Source organism: Littorina saxatilis, linkage group LG4 (genome assembly GCF_037325665.1).
Source record: "Littorina saxatilis isolate snail1 linkage group LG4, US_GU_Lsax_2.0, whole genome shotgun sequence".
Lineage (NCBI taxonomy): Eukaryota > Metazoa > Mollusca > Gastropoda > Littorinimorpha > Littorinidae > Littorina > Littorina saxatilis.
Window position 1 is genome coordinate 50,579,961 of NC_090248.1, and position 22,885 is coordinate 50,602,845.

Consider the following 22,885-nt stretch of genomic DNA (forward strand, 5'->3'; position numbering starts at 1 on the left):
GAAATGTACAGCATTTGTGAGCTTCTAAACGAAAAGAAAAGGATGAAACACCTACAAACATGAGATCAGCATTATACATTACGCTGCGCGTCACTCAGATCTAATTCCTGTCTGGAAAAAAGCTAATTGGTGCTTCAGATCACAGGAGCTTGTATCCAACCACCGGTCGATAATTATTTACTCCTGCATGCTTATTATTTACTGCTGCATGCTTACCCTTACTACTACTATTTATTAGTAAATAGTAGTAGAAAGGAGACTGTATGGAATAAGGAGAAAATATATGGAACAAGGAGTAAATCATGATCGACCGGCGATTGGATACAAGCTCCTGTGCTTCAGATCACAGAAGGCATAAGGTCACGCTGATAAGATAATTGCCTATGTAATCTTTTGTTGTTTTGAGAAAAATGCAAACATTTTCTTTGGTTTCTGAACAATCTGCCAATCTCATTTTATTTGTACATGTAAGTTGCAAACTGCCTATCTCGAGCGGTGACAGCTGGATAAACGTGAGATAAAGAGCTGACAGCAACATTTTCAATCAGCAAAACTGCATAACAACCCACAATTAAAGAGCTTTTGCATGCTTTCACATTCTCAAAACAAGTCTTCCTGTATCATAAAGAAAAAGTGCCTAACTCAAGACACGAGATCCGGAGTTTTGCTTACGTTACCATGGCAATGGTTTCCGATGGTCTGAGAGTTTGTACTCTCTAACACATGATAGATACTCTTCCAGTAGCTTCCCCTGTAGTTTCACTACAAAAATGGCTAACACTGAGATAGGTATTTTCTTATGAGCGTGACGATAAACTTGTTAACGTTATTGTAATCAGCTCATACAAACAAACAGGGATTGATACACAGAGGAACAAGGAGAGACAGGCAGACAGGTCTCATTACAATCAGAATGTGAACACTGAATTAAAACCCATGTACTCACAACCACTGCAAAATGTTGAACATATATTAATTGTTGTCATCATTTTCACGAGTTTTCATTCACAAACACCTGGTAAATAAATCTCATGTTCCCCATGCAATAAATCGAGGTGGTGAATGGGTTTGAGCTTTCAGGTGAAACGTGGATTGTCAAAGTAAAAGCCAATCAGGCTGATTGTTTGATGTGTGGAACCATCGCGGCTTTGGATTTGTGTTTCCGAGGACAACGATTGTAAGCATTCACTCTCAAAGACCCAATCAATGTTAATAATTACCGCGGCGACTCATGGTCAATTTGCAACTTATCTCTGTAATCACAAAATCCACAACGAAAAGTCACAAACACTTAAAAAGAAAAGAAATATGCTCAACACTTACTGAATTCACAGGTATGATAGCAGCTCTGTACATTTTCAGACTGGAAAAAAAGCGTCAACAAGCTACGTTTGACGTCACATACAAGGTTGACGTGTTATCTCGAGCTACTGTGACGATGCTTTGTGGCCCGGAGTTGGATTCTAAAAATTCGTCTCCCTGTGGGTTATTGTGCATTTTGTTGCACAACCAAAATGATGACAAAAACGATGTTTGTTGGTTTGTCGTCAGACCAGCATTTTGTTGTTGGTCCTCGGGGAGCATATCGCCTTTTGTCTCATATTTATCAACCGCGGCCTTGGTCGATAAAGATGAAACAAAAGACGATATGATCCCCTGTTGGACCAACAAAAAAGCTGGTCTGTCAACAAGCCACCAAACATCTTATATTGTTCAAAGTGTGTGTACATACACATGTACATATGATGATATGGTAAGCAGTTGTGTAATGTTATTTAATAGGTGTATAATGCTACATTTCATCAGACAAATCCTAATGAAAGAAGCTGCAGTCTTAACATCAGGTTTACCAAAGAATTTACAATTGTGGTCTCAGAGTCAGAGTGAGCACTTTGCGAGGGGGAAATAGTGGATTCTATATCTAATCTATTAATGTCAGCATGTAAAGTTCATGGCTGCAGTAGCAATATAGCTACAGATTTCTTAAATGAGATAAAAGATTAAATGACCTCAGGAGATTAAATGACCTCAGGAGATTAAATCAACTCAGGCACAGAGGCGGTAGAGTATGGATACATGTAGATAATCAATACACAATGTACAATATAACTGACAACGGTGTTGCTGGCTACCTTGTAATGTGAAACCCTTGACAAGGTGAATATCAAAATTGTATCCTAATACCCCTCGCTAGTCTCCCCCCAAATCAATGCAACCAAATACTGTCGGAGATATTACATACACAGACAGCTCAACAGAAAAAGTCCACCAAAATACCCGTGTGACTTGGAATAATAAGCCGTGAAAAGTAGGATATGCGCCGAAATGGCTGCGATCTGCTGGTCGATGTGAATGCGTGATGTATTGTGTAAAAAATTCCATCTCACACGGCATAAATAGATCCCTGCGCCTTGAGTCCGAGTCTGGAGAAACGCGCGCGATATAAGACTTCATATAACAATTTCAGATTCAAAAACATGAAAGTATCAGAAACTGCTGTGCATTGATTTTAAGCACCAGCTGTTGACAAACTGCACACACAGTAGCAAACTGGTGACCTTTGCACGTACAATTTTTAATATTTTTTTTAACAAGGACCAGTGAAATTGTGTTGACATTATAAAAAAAGGTAGATATAATTCACATTAAAAAAAAAAAAGTCGCGTAAGGCGAAATTACTACATTTAGTCAAGCTGTGGAACTCACAGAATGAAACTGAACGTAGTCCGCCGCTAGTGCAAAAGGCAGTGAAAGTGACGAGCCTAAACATATCATATCTATATGTTTTTGGAATCAGGAACCGACAAGGAATAAGATGAAATAGTTTTTGAATCGATTTCGGAAGTTTAATTTTGATCATAATTTTTATATTTTTAATTTTCAGAGATTGTTTTTAATCCAAATATAGCATATATATATGTTTTTGGAATCAGAAAATGACGAAGAATAAGATGAAATTGTTTTTGGATCGTTTAATAAAAAAATAATTTTAATTACAAGTTTCCGATTTTTAATGACCAAACTCACTCATTAGTTTTTAAGCCACCAAGCTGAAATGCAATACCAAACCCCGGCCTTCGTCGAAGATTGATTTGCCAAAATTTCAATCATTTTAATTGAAAAATGAGGGTGTGACAGTGCCGCCTCAACTTTTACAAAAAGCCGGATATGACGTCATCAAAGACATTTATCGAAAAAAAGAAAAAAACGTCCGGGGATATCATTCCCAGGAACTCTCATGTCAAATTTCATAAAGATCGGTCCAGTAGTTTAGTCTGAATCGCTCTACGCACACACACACAGACAGACAGACACACACACATACACCATGACCCTCGTCTCTATTCCCCCTCTATGTTAAAACATTTTAGTCAAAACTTGACTAAATGTAAAAACACACACACACAAAAACAAACAGAGAGAGAGGGAGCGAGAGAGGCAGTGTGACACAAAACAACAACTTCAAAACACCAGGAGATGCATTCACTAAATTCTACCTTTAGAGGTGTTACAGTGACAGGGTCTGCAATGACAGCAGGAGCAATCAAAATAATGCCGTCAAAGTAGTCTGTCCTCTCCATGGCAGAAATGATTGTTATAGCACCACCCTGCAAGAAGAAGGTATCAGACGTTAGTCATCGGCAACTTACAACATGTTACATGTAAACAACTCATAATGATCGCAGGTATGCCCTCACACGCCTTTACATTTATCAGGGACATTAACTGACAACTAATACACTCAAAATACAAGATAAAGTATAAGCCATGACATTAAAAACACCCATCAAATTATCAGGAACTTTGATGGAATTAAGACGACACAAGACTTGGGTCATTAAAATCTGTGGCTCCTTTTCAAAACGATAATTCTCACTTCATCTAAAATTAGACCCTAACACCAGCATTCCACACATATCTGCATTTGCTTGTACAAAACTTACGTTGCCCTATAATATGGTTTTGTCATTGTATCACTTTAAAACTTCCTCTCCAGCTGAGCAAAATGTCTAGGTAAAAGGTAAAAATTAAATATGAAAGGGAACCCCCTTTTGAGACCTCCAAAAATCTAAGAAACTCAGGTCATAAAAACTAAGAAAGGGAGGAGTCCTAAAAATGAGGGTACATTTACAGAGAATATGATAACAAAATCTGAGAAAACATGGTGTGGTAAATTACTTGCCACAATGTTCATGATAATATACAACAAAAATGCTGAGAATCAATGAAATTATCTCCTTCTGGTTTGTAGGTGTTTGTGGAAGAGTGACCTTTTCTTGCAAAACCTACGACAAACAAACGATGAACCAATCACTAGCGAGGGGTCTGCCGGAAACACGTGTACACGTGTACCGGAGCTGGATCGTGTTTTCAACAGACCTCTCGATAGTGATAGGTCAATCCTTTGTTTGTCGGAGGTTTTGCAAGAAAAGGTCACTCTCTAACAACCCATACTGGCATACAAACCGACAGAGTTATTTTCTGACTTCTTCTATTTCACTTGAAGAAAGGTCACCAGCTTTTATTACAATACATTGTATATTAGGTTCTACATACAAATATACCAATCCATGGAGTTATCCGTTATAATATTATATATTTCTTGATCAAACGGATAACTCCATGGGTTATTTGTTAAGATAAATAAGTTCTTCCAGGCTATGCTGAACTGCAAATGAACACCTGTGAAAAGATTAGTTTTGGAAATTACTTTGTTACTGTTATTTTTTATGGGTTGTGGAAGAATTGCCTTTCATTGCAAACATGTTATCGCATCAGCACTGAATATTCAGACAAGATTCACACAAACTTTCAAACGAGAAGAGAGTATCATTGAGTGGAAGTGAGTATAAAAAAAAAAGCATATGATGGGAGGTTATTTTCACTGGGATGTCAGTCAAGCGCTTGAGTCCAAATTGTCATGTGGGGTTAATTGCCTCAGACAGTTAGTTTTCAAAGAAATCTTCTAGTTCCACAACCCATAACAACCTGACAGATTCATTTTTGAACATCATCTATTCAATAAACTGTGAGATCACTGCAGCCTAATTTATATTTCAGACACAAACAAACACATCTTGCATACCATGGAGTGTCCAATGGCAAACTTTGGGACATTAGGGAATTGCTCAGCAACCTGGTCAAAGTGGTGAAAGCAGTCTCGGACGTACTCATGAAAATCTTCAACGTGCATTCTGTCTCCTTCACTCTGACCATGACCCACTGGAGAAAAAAAAACTTGTTAATGAAATTGATATTAGGGTTCATATTCACAACCAAAAAATTCAATGCAATATTGTATTACTTTTGTAATCATATCTGTGTTATAAACGTAGCCAGAATTTGTCACCGGCTTGTCACACTACTGACTCGGCTACATAATCAGACAACATTTCTACTTGTCAGTCAGCAGGTCGACATTCACAAGAAACTGAGCTGGGAAAAAAGCAAGACAAGTCTGACAATAAAAACAATTGAACTTTTTTGTTGTCAAGAAAAATCAATTTACTATATTTCACCAGCTGTGTCTGACAAAAAAATGTGAGTGCCAAACAAATGTGGCTTGTCAGCTGGTCGTGAGCAGGCAAACGCAGGTTTACAGGTACATGTAGTTTGCTAGATTATTCTTTTTAGTGACGGGTCCCTAACAATTTACATATATATATATGAACTGACTTTTTTTTAGCATCCCCACACAGCTGGCACGTCACAGAAGCATGTGAGTCTGACATTTTAACAATAGTAGTGTAAAAGTTCCATTGATTACCGTGATCATGTGCAAAGACATAGCAGCCAGCCTCTTTTAGTAGCTGGGCCAGAGGAGTGTACCACAGACAATGTTCCCCTGCACCATGACAGATGAATATAAGGGCCCTGGAAACAAGACACTTAAACGCTAGCTTGGAGAAAAACTAAGATTTATGTTCTAATGTCAGGATCTGTATGTTGAATACTCTACCCCCTGACCCCCCCCCCAATCACACATTTAATATAAAAATATATGTGTACAAGTAAAACTACCAACAAAATAAACAAATTACCTAACCAAACAATTGTACTTGTAAACAATCACCAAACAAACATTAACATTTTGATTTCAACCTCCAGTCAGATAATAAAAGTCTGTTCTGTTCCCACTTTTTTCATACAAGATTCCAACTTTAGTAAGATATTTATATGCAAAACAGGTTACATCCGCCTATTCCTTCTTAAATACGTACACATGTAAAACATTCAATTCGTATATTAATTATTTATATATATATATATATATATATATATGCTCTAACATGCCACATAAAAAGCTTGATGGCAGCAATTGTGCCATCAATGGTAATACTTAAGTGTTAATTTGCATACATCACAAAATTCACATGTATAACTGTAATTGTTCCACTTAAGTTCCACTTCATGTAATTGGTCAAATGCACTTGACACACAGAAAATGAGGAAGTTTAGCCCAGATACCATCGTGCTTGGTGTACAATCTGTTCATGCAACTGTATTAATTATGCTGCATTTGCATGACAGTTAACTGCAAAATTTACATAGGTTTTTTGTTTATTTTTATTTTTTATTTTCTAGTAACTATTTAAATCAAACAATTACCAAAATATTTTAAGTTTCTGTCACTCATACCAGTGCATGAACATCAATAATTATAAATGCTTTACTGTCATTGGTGAAAATGCGGATATCTTCACAGACTTGATCATACAAGTTTATCATTAATCAATTCCAACTAGTAATTAACTGAATATCACGGATCTATACTTTATTGATCTCAGAGTGTCTGTTTCTCACTTTATATGATACTATATATATATATATATATATATAGTTCTATGTCACTCTCACATATCGGTTTTTTTTCATTTTTTTCGATAAATGTCTTTGATGACATCATATCAGGCTTTATGTGAAAGTTGAGGCTGCACTGTCACGCCTTCATTTTTCAACCAATTTGGTTGACATTTTAGTCAAGTAATCTTAGATGAAGTCTGGACTTTGGTATTGCATTTCACCTTGGAGGCTTAAAAACTAGTTAATTAGTTTGCTAATTAAAGTTGTCATTAAAATAAAATTTTCACTAACAGATTAAAAAATGATGGCATCGCATTCCTCAATTTTGTCTGAATTCAAAAATGTATACATATGTCATGTTTACTCTAAAAATGTGCTCAGAATTACAGAAAATAGGTTAAGTAGGCCGAAGTACTGTTTGCACGCTACACGGAGACGAGCGTGACCCGACTCAGTCTTTGGGTGTGTTTAGTCGAGACTATCTTAAATATAATCTCCGCGATGACTGTTTGTTGGTGCTAATCTGTTACTTTTGATGCCGACAGCTTGACTAAATGTTTTTATATCACTTCACGCGACTTGTTAAGTTGTTTATTTCTGTGCAAATTGCAATCCACTCAATATTGAGTAAGTGTGCCGGTGTCCGTACCCCTTCCTCGGACCGTGCCCCTTCGGTTTTCGTTGCTTTTACTCGTCTGTAGACCTCCAGTCGGTTCGTGAAGCGTCTATTTTTAAACTAGAACTATCCGGCAGCGAATACTTGCAGCCAAAGACGTGTTCGCGCTCACTTTATCAATCAATCAATCAATATGAGGCTTATATCGAGCGTATTCTGTGGGTTAAAACAATTCTAAGGGTACGGATTTATTTATTTTATATGCAATTGATATCGCGCACATATTCAAGGTGCAGGGATTTATTTATGCCGTGTGAGATGGAATTTATTTACACAATACATCACGCATTCACATCGGCCAGCAGATCGCAGCCATTTCGGTGCATATCCTACTTTTCACGGCCTATTATTCCAAGTCACACGGGTATTTTGGTGGACATTTTTATCTATGCCTATACAATTTTGCCAGGAAAGACCCTTTTGTCAATCGTGGGATCTTTAACGTGATGTAGTGTACACGAAGGGACCTCGGTTTTTCGTCTCATCCGAAAGACTAGCACTTGAACCCACCACCTAGGTTAGGAAAGGGGGGAGAAAATAGCTAACGCCCTGACCCAGGGTCGAACTCGCAACCTCTCGCTTCCGAGCGCAAGTGCGTTACCACTCGGCCACCCAGTCCATACTTTACCGCCTTACCAGCCTACACGGCAAACCCACTTCTACTTTTGCTTTCTGCTTGTTGAAACCGGTAAGTTTTCAACTCGATCAATTCAGTTGATATGGTTGTTTTAAATGGTCGTACAGCTCCTAGATGTATTTTTCACGCTTAACACGATTATGGGGGTTAAAAGTATGCTTTCAGTCAAGTTTCATGGGTATTTGTCAAAACATAACGTAGCGTTCAGCAGAGTTTAAAGGGGTACGGTCCCGGGGCCTGAAAAAATCAGGGTCATCCTCAGTCCGTACCCACTTTTAATTTACTCTGATTTTGTTTTTGAAGCCAATGTCTGTTTTATGGCCTACTCATTACTTTTTGTTAATTTATTATGTTACAGATTTGAATATATACTGGTTACTTGGATGACTTGATTGTGATACTGTTATTGTTTGTTACTAAGATCTGGTCAGTTTTCTATTTCTTAACTTTTTGTTGTTGTTGACATTACACACACACATAGACTAATATGCCTATTCACCATAACATTACAGACAAGCAATCATACATAATTATAGGTATGCAAACAATTTTCTACAACCCTTAACTTGGTTAAAAACAACGACAGACGGACCAGGGTAGTAGGGTACGTATTGAGGCTTACCCGGGTATGGGTCAAGGCAAACAAATTGACATGGCCATACTAGACTTTTCCAAAGCATTCGACACCGTCCCCCACGACCGGCTCCTCCTCAAGTTGGCCAACTATGGCATCACAGGCCCCTTCCACGCATGGCTTCACTGCTTCCTCACGGAACGCAGCATGCAAGTCGTCGTTGAAGGCAGTACGTCCCAGCCCACTACCGTCGACTCAGGCGTCCCACAAGGCACCGTGTTGGGCCCACTCCTCTTTCTCAGCCACATCAACGACCTCCCGCAGGCAGTTAGATCCCAGGTTAGGCTGTTCGCCGACGACTGTCTCGTTTACAGAGAGATCGACACCTTCAACGACCACCACACCCTACAAGAGGACCTGAAGCGTGCTGGGCAGAGAAATGGGGAATGCGCTTCAACGCCACCAAGTGCTATGTCATGAGCATCTCCCTCAAACCACCCTCCACCTTCATGTACTCCCTCAACAACACCATCCTCAAAACTGTCCCTTCCAACCCATACCTAGGCATCCTATTTTCTGACGACCTCAAGTGGAGAAACCATATCAGCACCATCACCAAGAAAGCAAACTGTACTCTTGGTTTCCTACGCAGAAACCTCCGCCACTGCCCGGCAGCCTGCACACGAAATGCCTACCTGGCCCTTGTCCGACCCCTCCTTGAGTACGGAGCCGTAGTCTGGGACCCGTACCAAGCGCAGGACATTGATAGGATGGAACGCATACAGTGCACTGCAGCACGTTTCATCGCCAACGACTACCGATCAAGACGTCCTGGCTTTGTTACAGGCCTCCTGACACGCCACAACCTCCCGACTCTCCAGGAACGACGAGTGCACCTCCGCCTGACTTTTTACTACGAGGTGGTTGAGGGGCTGGTGCCGGCAATGCCTCCAGACAAATTCCTGACCCCTCAACGTGCTGGCCGCATGATTCGACCCAGAAGACAAACAGCAGACTACGTTGGTAGCAACCCCATAGACAATTAATTTCAATTACATAAAAAAAAACCAGGTGTTTCGCTGTACCACGCTGCAACACCGAACAATACACTATACAGACAGTTGTTCTTACCACGATCCACAATAGAGTGGAATCACCTGGACAACATAGTTGTCCACTCAGCCGCCGCTAGACGACGTCGCTGCGCACACCCACCCGTCGCGCCAAAGCCAGCAATCTGGATGCTAGCGACGTACCCTACAGATACAGATAACAGCTAGTACGGATGAAGGAAAACCCGGTACGGTCCGAGGCTCAGATGAATGACGTTAGAAACGGACTTCTAGTTCTACATAATTAGGGGATTCCCCTCTAAACCAACCAATGGCAGCCAAGAAAGGCCGACAGCCCGCAGTAGCTGTAGCAATTTATAGAGTGGCGATCGAAGCCACAGCTCCGAAGTTTGCGCTTTCAAGCCTGAAGGGATACGGACACCGTACCTGCGCACCTACTCTAGATCCTCTAAATTATTTAGGCCCCCCCCAAAAAATAGTCTGTTTACGGTAACCCGACCGACCCTATTTTTTTCGCGCGTCCCTAGACTTTTTTTTAGCATTTGGGAGAAAAAAAAGAAGAAAAAAAAGAAAAAAAAAATCTTTTGTTTTTTTTGCAAAATAACGTAAAAATATGGTTTTTGGGGGAAAAAAAGAAAAAAAAAATCCCGACCTACCGACCCTATTTTTTTGGCCTATGTTACCGTAAACAGACCTATTTTTTTTTGGCCTTATACTATTTATAACTTTTGGTTCCTTACCATAGCATAATCATTACATACATCAAGGTAGCTATATAGTATTTTTTGCCGGCTGTAAATATTCCAATTAACCTAATTCAAACTTTTGGAGTTGGAAATTCAGACCAGGTACAAGTGTACTGCAAACAAGATAGCCTTGTGACGGTGTTAGACTGTATGTTACGCTCTGCTAGTTTTGTTTGTGCCGATGTAAATGGGGGTAAAACAGTAAGCAAAGTTCACCATAACCCCATACCTTGGATCCTTAATGTCATCGCACCAGTAGTGGCAGAATATCTTCTTGCCATCCGCATTTGTGAAGGAGGAGTCTCTGGCTTCGCTTTCGGTGTCAGCCATGTTGAGTTAAAATCAACAACAACAGGGGCGGTAACTCGCGAAATGTCATTCACAAGTTTCCTGCGGAGTGCTCTTTTCCTTTGAACTGTCGCGGAGGCCGTCGAAGCTTTCCTTCAACTTCAAGTCAGTGCACGGTTGGCTCGCGATCAGGCTAAACGCGACAGTATTTTCACATCAATAACAGAGAGTGATCACCGGCAAGATGAACATATTCCTGGGAGGATTTTGGTTCCTGGCAGGCGTCTGTGCCGTGATATACTTCGTGACACGGGCGGCGCTTCCTGCAGTCACAGCTCCTGGATTTGCTCAGTTCCAGCGTTCTTACTTGCTGGTCTACATGCTGGCTATGGGTACGTGTGCTTTCCGTCACCGCTCTGATGGTCACAGTTTACTTTGTACAGTGTAGCTCCTGTATTTCTGTGTAAACACGCGTCTTAGGGTAACTGTACGTTCTGCTTGATCTGCTCTCTTTTGGTTTATCATCATCTTTAGCAAATCATAATCGTGTATAAATTATTAAATAGGGCGTATAAAAACGTATTTGACTTGAGGGACGGTTGATCGGTACAGAACGGATCGATCAGTAGCGATGGTTACAGGAAGCTAGGGTAAAACTGAACGGGGCAGGGCTGCAGAAGTTAAACGGTGGGTTTAGATTGAAACCTGCAGTGACTGCGTCTTTGTCTGTGCATCACTGCATCAGTGCATATGTACAAAGAGCTTTCTTTTTTATTATATTTAGTCAAGTTTTGACTAAATATTTTAACATCGAGGGGGAATCGAAACGAGGGTCGTGGTGTGTGTGTATGTGTGCGGGCGTGTGTGCGTGCGTGCGTGTGTGTGTGTGTGTAGAGCGATTCAGACTAAACTACTGGACCGATCTTTATGAAATTTGACATGAGAGTTCCTGGGTATGAAATCCCCGAACGTTTTTTTCATTTTTTTGATAAATGTCTTTGATGACGTCATATCCGGCTTTTCGTGAAAGTTGAGGCGGCACTGTCACGCCCTCATTTTTCAACCAAATTGGTTCAAATTTTGGTCAAGTAATCTTCGACGAAGCCCGGACTTCGGTATTGCATTTCAGCGTGGTGGCTTAAAAATTAATTTATGACTTTGGTCATTAAAAATCGGAAAATTGTGTAAAAAAAATAAAAATGTATAAAACGATCCAAATTTACGTTTATCTTATTCTCCATCATTTGCTGATTCCAAAAACATAAATATGTTATATTCGGATTAAAAACAAGCTCTGAAAATTAAATATATAAAAATTATTATCAAAATTAAATTGTCCAAATCAATTTAAAAACACTTTCATCTTATTCCTTGTCGGTTCCTGATTCCAAAAACATATAGATATGATATGTTTGGATTAAAAACACGCTCAGAAAGTTAAAACAAAGAGAGGTACAGAAAAGCGTGCTATCCTTCTTAGCGCAACTACTACCCCGCTCTTCTTGTCAATTTCACTGCCTTTGCCATGAGCGGTGGACTGACGATGCTGCGAGTATACGGTCTTGCTGAAAAATGGCAGCTACTTGACTAAATATTGTATTTTCGCCTTACGCGACTTGTTACATTTAGTCAAGTTTTGACTAAATGTTTTAACGTAGAGGGGGGAATCGAGACGAGGGTCGTGGTGTGTGTGTATGTGTGTCTGTCTGTGTGTGTGTGTGTGTAGAGCGATTCAGACCAAACTACTGGACCGATCTTTATGAAATTTGATGTGAGAGTTCCTGGGAATGATATCCCCGGACGTTTATTTCTTTTTTTTGATAAATATCTTTGATGACGTCATATCCGGCTTTTTGTAAAAGTTGAGGCGGCACTGTCACACCCTCATTTTTCAATCAAATTGATTGAAATTTTGGCCCAGCAATCTTCGACGAAGGCCGGACTTTGGTATTGCATTTCAGCTTGGTGGCTTAAAATTAATTAATGACTTTGGTCATTAAAAATCTGAAAATTGTAAAAAAAAGAAATTGTTTTTAAAACGATCCAAATTTACGTTTATCTTATTCTTCATCATTTTCTGATTCCAAAAACATATAAATATGTTATATTTGGATTAAAAACTAGCTCTGAAAATTAAAAATACAAAAATTATTATTAAAATTAAATTTCCGAAATCGATTTAAAAACAATTTCATCTTATTCCTTGTGGGTTCCTGATTCCAAAAACATATAGATGTGATATGTTTGGATTAAAAACACGCTCAGAAAGTTAAAAAGAATAGAGATAAAGAAAAGCGTGCTATCCTTCTCAGCGCAACTACTACCCCGCTCTTCTTGTCAATTTCACTGCCATTGCATCGAGCGGTGGACTGACAATGCTACGAGTATACGCTCTTGCTGTAAAAATGCAGTGAGTTCAGTTTCATTCTGTTAGTTCCACAGCTTGACTAAATGTAGTAATTTCGCCCTACGCGACTTGTTTCATTTTGTGTGGGTGTGTCAGTGTGTGTGTCACTGTCAAAAGCCTGGTAGAGAATATATTTATAAATTCTTACTTCACGTGAGGAGATGAAAATAATGAAGGCCGGGTGGTGTTACAAACTTGACAAAGTTAGAGGCTTATGTAGATGTTAGGCGCGTTTGATCGATCTGCGCGATCGTGCTGCGCGTTTGGTGGATCGATGTGTGCACGTTTGATCGATACAAAGAATACAAGAATCGTTAAAACGCGCAGCTTTTATATACTTGCGCATTTGGACGATCCGTCTCACAAATCACCACCGTACTACGCACACACACGTCTGCTGGCAATGACCGGAAGTTATGACCAGAAGTATAGGCCTAGCTATAAGTGTCGAAACAACAATCTGTAGGACATTTAAAACAAGTCGCGTAAGGCGAAATTACTACATTTAGTCAAGCTGTGGAACTCACAGAATGAAACTGAACGCATTGCATTTTTTCACAATGACCGTAGTCCGCCGCTTGTGCAAAACGGAGTGAAACTGACGAGCCTGTTCAGCGCGGTAGTGGTTTCGCTGTGCTGCATAGCACGCTTTTCTGTACCTCTCTTCGTTTTAACTTTCTGAGCGTGTTTTTAATCCAAACATATCATATCTGTATATTTTTGGAATCAGGAACTGACAAGGAATAAGATGAAATTGTTTTTAAAAGTAAAACGATTTCGGAAATTTAATTTTAATCATAATTTTTATATTTTTAATTTTCAGAGCTTGTTTTTAATCCGAATATATCATATTTATATGTTTTTGGAATCAGAACATGATAAAGAATAAATTAACAGTAATTTTGGATCATTTTATAAAAAAAATAATTTTAATTACAATTTTCAGATTTTAAATGACCAAAGTCATCAATTAATTTTTAAACCTCCGTCCTGAAATGCAATACCGAAGTCCGGTCTGCTTCCCTGTCGTCTACTTCAACTTCTCGTCCTGTGCACATTTGGAGCAAGCCCACCGTCTCCTGGCTTGTGAAAGTTGTGTGTGTGTTTTATGTGTGTGTGTGTGTGTGCGCACGTGTGTTTGTGTGTGTCACTGTGTGTGTGTGTGTGTGTGTGTAGAGGGTTGTGCATGTGTGTGTATCAGTGTGTGGGTGTGTGTGTGTCTGGGTGTGTATGTGTCTGGGTGTATGTAAGTGCATGTTTGTGTGTGTGTGTGTGTGCGTGTGTGTCTCTTAGGTGGTTCACAACCGTATTGAACTTTTCGCTTGACATCAACCTTGATTTGGGACACATGGCTGATGTATCTGCCTCCACTTGCAGTGTGCAGGGTTTGTACAGGTCATGGAAAACCTGGAAAGTCATGGAATTTTATTTTTAATTTTCCAGGCCTGGAAAGTCATGGAATTTCAATTCAAGTCATGGAAAGTCATGGAATTTAACAAAAATAAGAAAGAAAAAATTAACCTTTAGCACGCCAGCGGCTATTTTCGTCGCCCCCCCGCCTTTGCCAGCCAGCAGCGATTTGCGTCGCCAGCACAAGGCTTGTTCGTAAGACCAACTTCCCGTTCGTATTTGCATACGAGAATAACGGTATTTTTAACAGCACTTGAGCCAAAGCGAAGCTCACTTCCTTCCGTTATCTCGTCGTGTTGTCTGCGCTGCATTTGAGTCGGTTTCGTCGAAGTTTTCTGCTTTTGTTTTTGCAGCGATAAAGTACTTTGATCTACTTTAGCGCTTCGACAAGCAAGATGGAGGATGATGAGTTTGAAACTTTCTTTCGAGTTGTTTCTTGACAACAAAAAGTATGCGGAATTGGAACGAATTACCAAGGAAGATCTTCGCAATGAACTGTGTATCCCCGGTCGCGGTGAAAAAAATGACAGTTCGTCAAGTCACAGTGACGGTTACGAAACGGAATTTACGAAAGTGCAGATCGATACAAACAGTGGCTGGTCCAGTCCAGTTTAGTGACATGACAGGACCAGCAAACATTACCGATAATCTGACTGCGTAGCAAATGCTTGATTTGCTTGTCGAAGAGACACTGCGTAGAAACTGACTCAAATTCAGTGCAAAGCAAACCAGTGTCAAAACTGGCAGTGACAAGACGTAAAAAGTTTGCGTGTTCGGAAATGGCGACCTGTGGATCTAGTCATGGAAAATGTTATTGAGGCTCATGGAAAAGTCATGGAATTTTGTTTCTAAAAACCAGTGGGGACCCTGAGTGTGTGCCTAAACCTCTCCATCATGTATCAGTTAAACGAATGAAGAGAGAATGAAGCAATCAAGAGAGAGTGAAGCAATAAAACTAACTTGAGCCTATGTGAATAGAGCTCAGCAGTAATCAAAAACAACAAAAAAAGGAGCTGAATTGTAATCAAAAACGTTGTTGGGGTATATTTCGGAACATTCCTGTATTTGAAACTTGTCACTTCCGGCGTGCGATGTGTGTGTGTGGTAGGGACTTACTTTGTGACAGATCGTCCAAATGCGCAAGTATAAGAGCTGCGCGTTTTAACGATTCTTGGATTCTTTGTATTCTTTGCATCGATCAAATGCGCACACATCGATCGATGTGTGCGCGTTTGATTGATCCACCAAACGCGCAGCGCGATCGCGCAGATCGATCAAACGCGTCTAACATCGATATAATTTTCTTTAAAATGTAAAATATAAAAACATGTGGAAAATATGGAGCTAGGACACTCGATCTGATTACATTGGAAGGATGCAAGCCAGGCATGCTGAATACACACCTGCACATCAGCCACAAAATGTTGCAACTTGCATACTTAAAAAAAATTGCACCTACATGGTTTGTAACCAAGCTACTAGTACTAAATTTGAACTTTGATACATGTGTATCACATTCACAGTGTGCACATGCAGGCAGTAAATTATTACCAGTTTTGAATCTATATACATATATATAGATATATATCCTAGGACTACAGGAGCCCCTATGTGCCCATGCAGGTGTGCTATACTGCTGGCTATAATATAGCTAGACCATGCACATAATATACCGTTGACGGACTACTTAATACTTAAGTACTATAATAATAATAATAAATGAGCATTTATATAGCGCAACATCATAACTTTACAATTATGCTCTTTGCGCTTGACACATTTAAAATTAAAACACAGTTATACAACTACAAGCATTTACATCTACATTCATAGTCGGCAACGCTTAATTAAAAGCATACACCATCAAACATACATTACAAAAGATTCTTCCTCTAACTAAGTAATAAAAACATGAATAAAATAGGTAGTGAAAACAAGGAAATACCAGCTGAATACCCTTAATCAAACGGAACATGTTATGAACAATACTCACAACAGCCCTAGGTGTATACATTATCACATTATCACTAAAACAACAAATACACTACATGTAGCCTACTGATGGACTGAGAAAACAAAATCAGGGGTTGTGTTTCATGAAGAGGTGCGTTTTAAGGGCTCGTTTGAATGCTTGGGGTGACTGAGACTGGCAGATGTGAAAGGGGAGAGAATTCCATTGTGTGGGTGCGCAGAAAGTAAAAGTGCGTTGTCCGTATGTTTTGGTTTTGGTGTGTGGAATGGTGAGGGTGCGACAGTCAGAAGAGGCACGGAGTTGTCTTGCTGGAGAATAGACGGTGAGGAGTTCAGAGAAGTAAGCAGGAGACGAGCCAGAAAAGAAGTAAAAGCAGAGGGTGGACAGTTTGTAGTCAATGCGGGCTTGAATAGGTAACCAGTGCAGTGTGTGAAGAAGTGGTGTTGCGCGATCTTGTTTTCGTGCTTTCAGAATGAGGCGTGCTGCCGAGTTTTTGACTTTTTGTAGTTTATGCAGGAGGTACAGAGGACAGCCAGAGAGAAGAGAGTTGCAGTAGTCAAGTTTAGAAAGAACAAAGGCACAGACAAGAGTGTTAGTTGTTTGAGAGGAGAGTGTGTGGCGAATGGTGCTGATCTTACGAAGCTCAAAATAAGCTGCTCTACAGACTCAGGGCCGGACCCAGGGGGGGGTTCCAGGGGTTCCGGAACCCCACCCCTGGAAAAAGCATGTACCTTGCTTTGAGTGTGTTTTTATTTTTTTATTTTTTTATTTTTTAAATAAATTTTGTGTGTGTCTCTAACAAATTTTATTCAATGTGAAATCCGATGAGAAAAAGGTAACCCCCCCCCCCCCCCCACAATGCTGCTCTTAACCCTCAAAACAAGGCCCAGAATGCACCAGATATTGCACAGATTTTAACCGTTTTTCAAAAATTTTCCGGGGGAGCATGCCCCCGGACCCCCCTAGTTCGCGCGCCTGCTTTGCAGGCGCGCACTTGTGGCTTCGCCACTTCGCTGATTTGCCCCCCCAAAAAAGGGGGAACCCCCCCCCCCCCTTACAACTTATTTGGTCCGGCCCTGGTCAGACTAAAGATATATATATGTTTGTTAAGGGTCATGTCAGATGAAAGGGTGAATCCAAGGTTTCTAGCTGATGGTGAGAAAAGAATGTCGGTGTTGCCTATTTGAGGGAAATGTAGTGTTCTTCTTTTTGCATACAGTAGTAAGACTTCAGTCTTATCATTCAGCTTAAGTTTGTTATCGACCATCCAAGATTTAACATCAGTGATACTACACATGTAAAGGCAACCCCCATTATTAACATGATACAGAATAGACATCACCATGTGTTGCAACTTGCACATTTATTTCTGAATGCCATGAAGTCTTGACTTCTTTGTGACAAAAAGTGACCTACTTTGCACCTTGTTGGGTTGAGAAGCATTCTGGCTGTGTGCACTTGAAGCTGAATAGAAAGTCTGAGTTGAGCTGGCTTGTTAGTGTTACTCGGGTGTATTCAGGGTGTGACTTTACAGGGTGGCTTTGATTTGGGTGGAGCCGTGTCAACATTTACTGCACTGTTTGAATAGAGGAAAAATTAAGTTTGCTTGAGTTAGTTTTGAGCATTTGTGTTTTTCCTGAATAACTGATGCTGTACGTGGCGGTAGATCTTTAAGTTTAACAGTTTTTAGGAAGATCCACCGTTTTGTGGCCCCAGAGTTTAATTAGACTCACTTCCTCCTTTTTATAAAGGCAACTTCCTATAATTCCCATACAAACCAATTTCTAAAGAACCACAGATCTGCCCATGCTTTTATTTTGGATAAGCTTTATAGATCAATCCTTCACAGAACACACAAAACCAATGGCTTGACTGCTTTCTGTGCAGTCCTTTTTTCTGAATTAATTCTAATGGTTGGCATGGGAATCACAAAATTGACGTTTTCCTGATATAATTGTCAGGATTTTCAAATGTTGTGGAAGATAAATGCGCCAGCCACTTTTTGTTTGTTTGTTTGCTTAACGCCCAGCCGACCACAAAGGGCCATATGCCAGCCACTAAATTAGTGAGTCAAAAAATAACTTATAGCCGACCAGTTTAAACAAGCAATGAATAAATACTCCGATGTGTATGTTAATTGTTATGCAGTGTCCGCTCGATATGATGCGCATGGTTTTTTTTAAATCTGCACATATTTGACTCGCTTAGGGGAGGGGGGGGGGGGGGGGGTGTCTCTTTCACAACCCCTGGCGATGTTCATAACACAGTTATTTATGAACAATTGGAACATCATCTATTAATTACACAATAAAATCCCTTCTGGGCAAAAACAAAGAAAGAACCTAAACTGTAGATTTTTTATATAGATCTGTCCAGATGCAACTCTTTTTGAAGGTAAACGTCTGCATGGATCTGTTTTTATAACTACAAGATGATCAATGCAAAAATTTAAACTTTGCTTCCGTAAGTGCGGTGGGCATTATTGACCCCTTTTGGTGTTAAATCTTAAATTTTTGAACATGATATATGATTTATTGAGTCACTTGAGAAAAAGTGACTCTATGTAATCGGTCAGTGTTAGTCTGTCCGGCCGGCCGGCCGGCCGTCCGGCCGGCCGTCCGTAGACACCACCTTAACGTTGGACTTTTCTCGGAAACTATCAAAGCGATCGGGCTCATATTTTGTTTAGTCGTGACCTCCAATGACCTCTACACTTTAACGATGGTTTCGTTGACCTTTGACCTTTTTCAAGGTCACAGGTCAGCGTCAAAGGAAAAATTAGACATTTTATATCTTTGACAAAGTTCATCGGATGTGATTGAAACTTTGTAGGATTATTCTTTACATCAAAGTATTTACATCTGTAGCCTTTTACGAACGTTATCAGAAAAACAAGGGAGATAACTAGCCTTTTCTGTTCGGCAACACACAACTTAACGTTGGGCTTTTCTCGGAAACTATAAAAGTGACCGGGCTCAAATTTTATGTGAACGTGACTCATTGTGTTGTGAATAGCAATTTCTTCCTGTCCATCTGATGCCTCATATAATATTCAGAACTGCGAAAGTGACTCGATCGAGCGTTTGCTCTTCTTGTTGTATTAAGTATTGTATTGTATTAAAAAGGGATTTTTGTGGTTTTAGTTTCCAGGTTCCATTCTGCCATGTCTCTAGCACAGAGAAAGAGGGTAGACATTATTGTAAAAAAATGTATCCTATGAAATTTTTATTCCAAGTAATCAATATATAGTTATATATTGCTATTTCTCACATGGACCTAATCCTGCACATTAGGTACAAGTAAACCAACCCCAATTACACTTACGATCATAATGGGTGCATAAGGGGGTGGGTACATAAAAGGTAGTTTATGGTATGTGTATAAAAATCATGTGTATGGCCAGAGAATGTGTTTGTGTGAAAGCGTTTGCCTATAAGTAGGAGAGGTATAATACTGTGCGTGTCTGAATTTTGCTACAGTATTGATTCATTTGACATCAAAAACCACCATGCCGTTGTTTCCTTTAGTCTTTGTTTTATATTTCTTTCAATTATCTCCATGAAGATTGTTTGATATCTTTTATAAGCTTTCTTGTAACAAGACACATCAAAGTTAAAGGCACAGTACGCCTCCCGTAAACCATCACAGATACTGTCAGGCTTTTACACACAGTACAAACACCCTTTCATTTGAACGCTCACCAATTTTCAAAGAATTTATTTTTGCGTGGTTTATCTTACCCCTGAGCCATCGTGAACCCGTGTGATCCAGTTTCCCTTTTTCACAAAGTAGTCGTCAGTTAGTAATTTGAATGCGACTCAATGTGATTGTGAGCTTATCTGCTATGGCATGTTATTATGTACCCCTGACTATGCACGAAACAAACGGCTGTGGTTCACAAGAACTCTAGCGATGGCATTTGACTCTTCAGAGGGGACTGGCGATGCTTATAAACCGTCGCCTGCTACGAGAACCACGGCCTTGCGTAACCCTGCTTCCGGGCTTTTCTTTTTTCAAACTTTTAAAACTTCGAATTGTACTCGGATCTTGTCTTGATGAAAAAAGAATTCTTTTATGATTTAAGAATGTTTGTGTAACAAGCTGTCAATTTATTATTTAGATTTTAAAAGTTAGGTCTAGCGCAAAAACGCACCACGGTTCGATGTCTCTTAGCAATCGGCGCAAAATTAATTCTTTAAAAATTGCTCGCTCTTTTATACGTAGGATGTTCTCGTTTGGTGAGCGTTCAAATGGGGTGTTTGTACTGTGTGTAAAAGCCTGACAGTCAGTATCTGTGATGGTTTACTGGAGGCTTACTGTGCCTTTAAAGCTTGTTCAGTAAGGATCAGAATAAACATGTGATCGGATGAACTGATCATCAAGTTCAATCTCATACCTTGAATTGCAGAAGCAGCTAGGCATCAACAGGTGAAACGTTTGAATGACTACATGGTGGATTTGCTTTGCAAAGCTCACATGTACAATATTATTTTCTTTCAGCGGGAGACTGGTTGCAAGGCCCTCACGTCTATGCCCTGTACGACAGCTATGGAATGAGCGCCCACCAGATTGAGGTTCTCTTTGTGGCTGGCTTTGGATCCAGCATGATCTTTGGAACTGTTGTTGGCTCTTTTGCTGATCGATAGTAAGTGTTGTCATTGGTCCCATTATATGGCCCGTTTAAAAGCTTTAGCATGCGTGTGAGAATTTGTCTGGAGCTTTCTGCTCAAAGGGTGAATTGAATATCCTCTTGTTGATTCTTTCCACTGGGTCTTTTTCTGTTGTCGTTATCAGGGTCCTTGGTTTTGAAATTAGAAGTTTATTAAGTATCTTTGTTTTTTTCTTCTCTTGTCTCAGTTCATTATACTGAATTATCATTCACACATGCTCAAGCACGCACGCACACACACACACACACACACACACACACACACACACACACACACACACACACACACACACACACACACACACACACACACACACACACACCCACATACACACACACACACACACACACACACACACACACATCATAAAATAGTTTACATAGATCTGATCAGTTTGAGTTGAAAAAAAGATATTGTTGCAACACTTCATGTATTCAAGAGTCCATTTCATGTCCTGATTCACAGAGAGAGATCCTGTCCTTGACACTTAATAGCTCAATCCCTATAACAAAACCAGTCAACCATGCAAACACACACACACACAAATATAGACAGGACTGACAGAATGTATGCTTGTGTGGGCGTGCACAAAATCTCAACTACATGGATTTATTTCATGATGTGTATCTTGCTAAGCTTGCTGGAAAATACACTTGTAGGACTATGTAACATTATTTTGGGGGAATTCTGCATTAAGTTTTATATGTACATTAAAATTTAGATAAAATGTCAAATGGTTCATCCCTTCAGAATAATTATATCACTCATTCATCCTTAATCGCCCGGGGGAAAATGTTCAAAAACATTGTTGCCATTGTCTATGCTAAATAAGCTAGGATCAAGCCCTTGGGGCCAAAACATTTATATTTGATTGAAGAAGAGACATTTTAGCTGTTGTTAAAATTTGTGTGTGCAAGCAAGTTAGCTTTGCTATTAATTTTAGCCTCAAAGTTTCAAGCCATAATTGTGTGGCGTACTGGAGCAGGAACACCTGGACTCTTGCAATCATTCCTGCACATAAATATCACCACAGCTAGAGTATGTTGTGTCATTACAATTTTGTAACTGTGAGGTGATGTGTATAAGTTACAGCTCCGTCCATCCATGGTATCGCGTGATATTTTGTCGAGACTGGGTTAATGAATATGATGACGTCACTCGAGGCTCTGCAGTTTGTATGTTGAATCTATGAATCAGCACAACCAGAGATAGATCTGCATCTCTGGTACGACCTTCCAGATTATCAACAGCGGGTTCATGGTCGGAATCAAGAGGTCAAATTTGCGTGGCTCCCAATCATTTCATAAAAGATTTCCTTTTTCTTGTTTCTGCGGCTGCGCAAGTTATTTTGCCTTGGTCATGGCCGAATTTTAGGCCTACGAAGAAATATCGCCAGATATTTTCTCACTAAAATAACAGAGACAAAGAAGGGAAGTCATGCTATATTTACTCTTATCTTTAGGACCTGTTGAAATGTTCAAGCTCACTCTCTCTGTCCCTTTCCCCAACCAGCCTTATCTCTATTAAAGTTGCGTCAGGTTGGCAACAGCAGTACGTGCTGTGCTGCGCTATGAGTGAATGAGCTTCTTTAGTTGAGACATGCCACACAGCAGCCAACAGAGGGGGAA

At 39.9% G+C, this 22,885-nt stretch overlaps 2 protein-coding genes across 5 annotated transcripts in view; one reads left to right on the plus strand and one right to left on the minus strand.

The window, feature by feature from the left end:
• Positions 1-10,932, minus strand: part of LOC138965016 (monoglyceride lipase-like) — a 234,316-nt gene extending 223,384 nt beyond the window's left edge. For both annotated transcript variants that reach the window (XM_070337141.1, XM_070337140.1), the window contains exons 1-4: positions 10,740-10,932; positions 5,768-5,874; positions 5,087-5,223; positions 3,498-3,608 (exon numbers count right to left, since the gene is read on the minus strand). In XM_070337141.1, the coding sequence (XP_070193242.1) occupies positions 3,498-3,608; positions 5,087-5,223; positions 5,768-5,874; positions 10,740-10,840 (456 nt within the window). In that variant the 5' untranslated portion in view covers positions 10,841-10,932. The remainder of the gene's footprint in view (positions 1-3,497; positions 3,609-5,086; positions 5,224-5,767; positions 5,875-10,739) is intronic.
• Positions 10,916-22,885, plus strand: part of LOC138965013 (molybdate-anion transporter-like) — a 30,166-nt gene continuing 18,196 nt past the window's right edge. For all 3 annotated transcript variants that reach the window (XM_070337136.1, XM_070337137.1, XM_070337138.1), the window contains exons 1-2: positions 10,916-11,190; positions 21,088-21,232. In XM_070337136.1, coding sequence (XP_070193237.1) covers positions 11,043-11,190; positions 21,088-21,232 — 293 coding nt within the window. In that variant the 5' untranslated portion in view covers positions 10,916-11,042. The remainder of the gene's footprint in view (positions 11,191-21,087; positions 21,233-22,885) is intronic.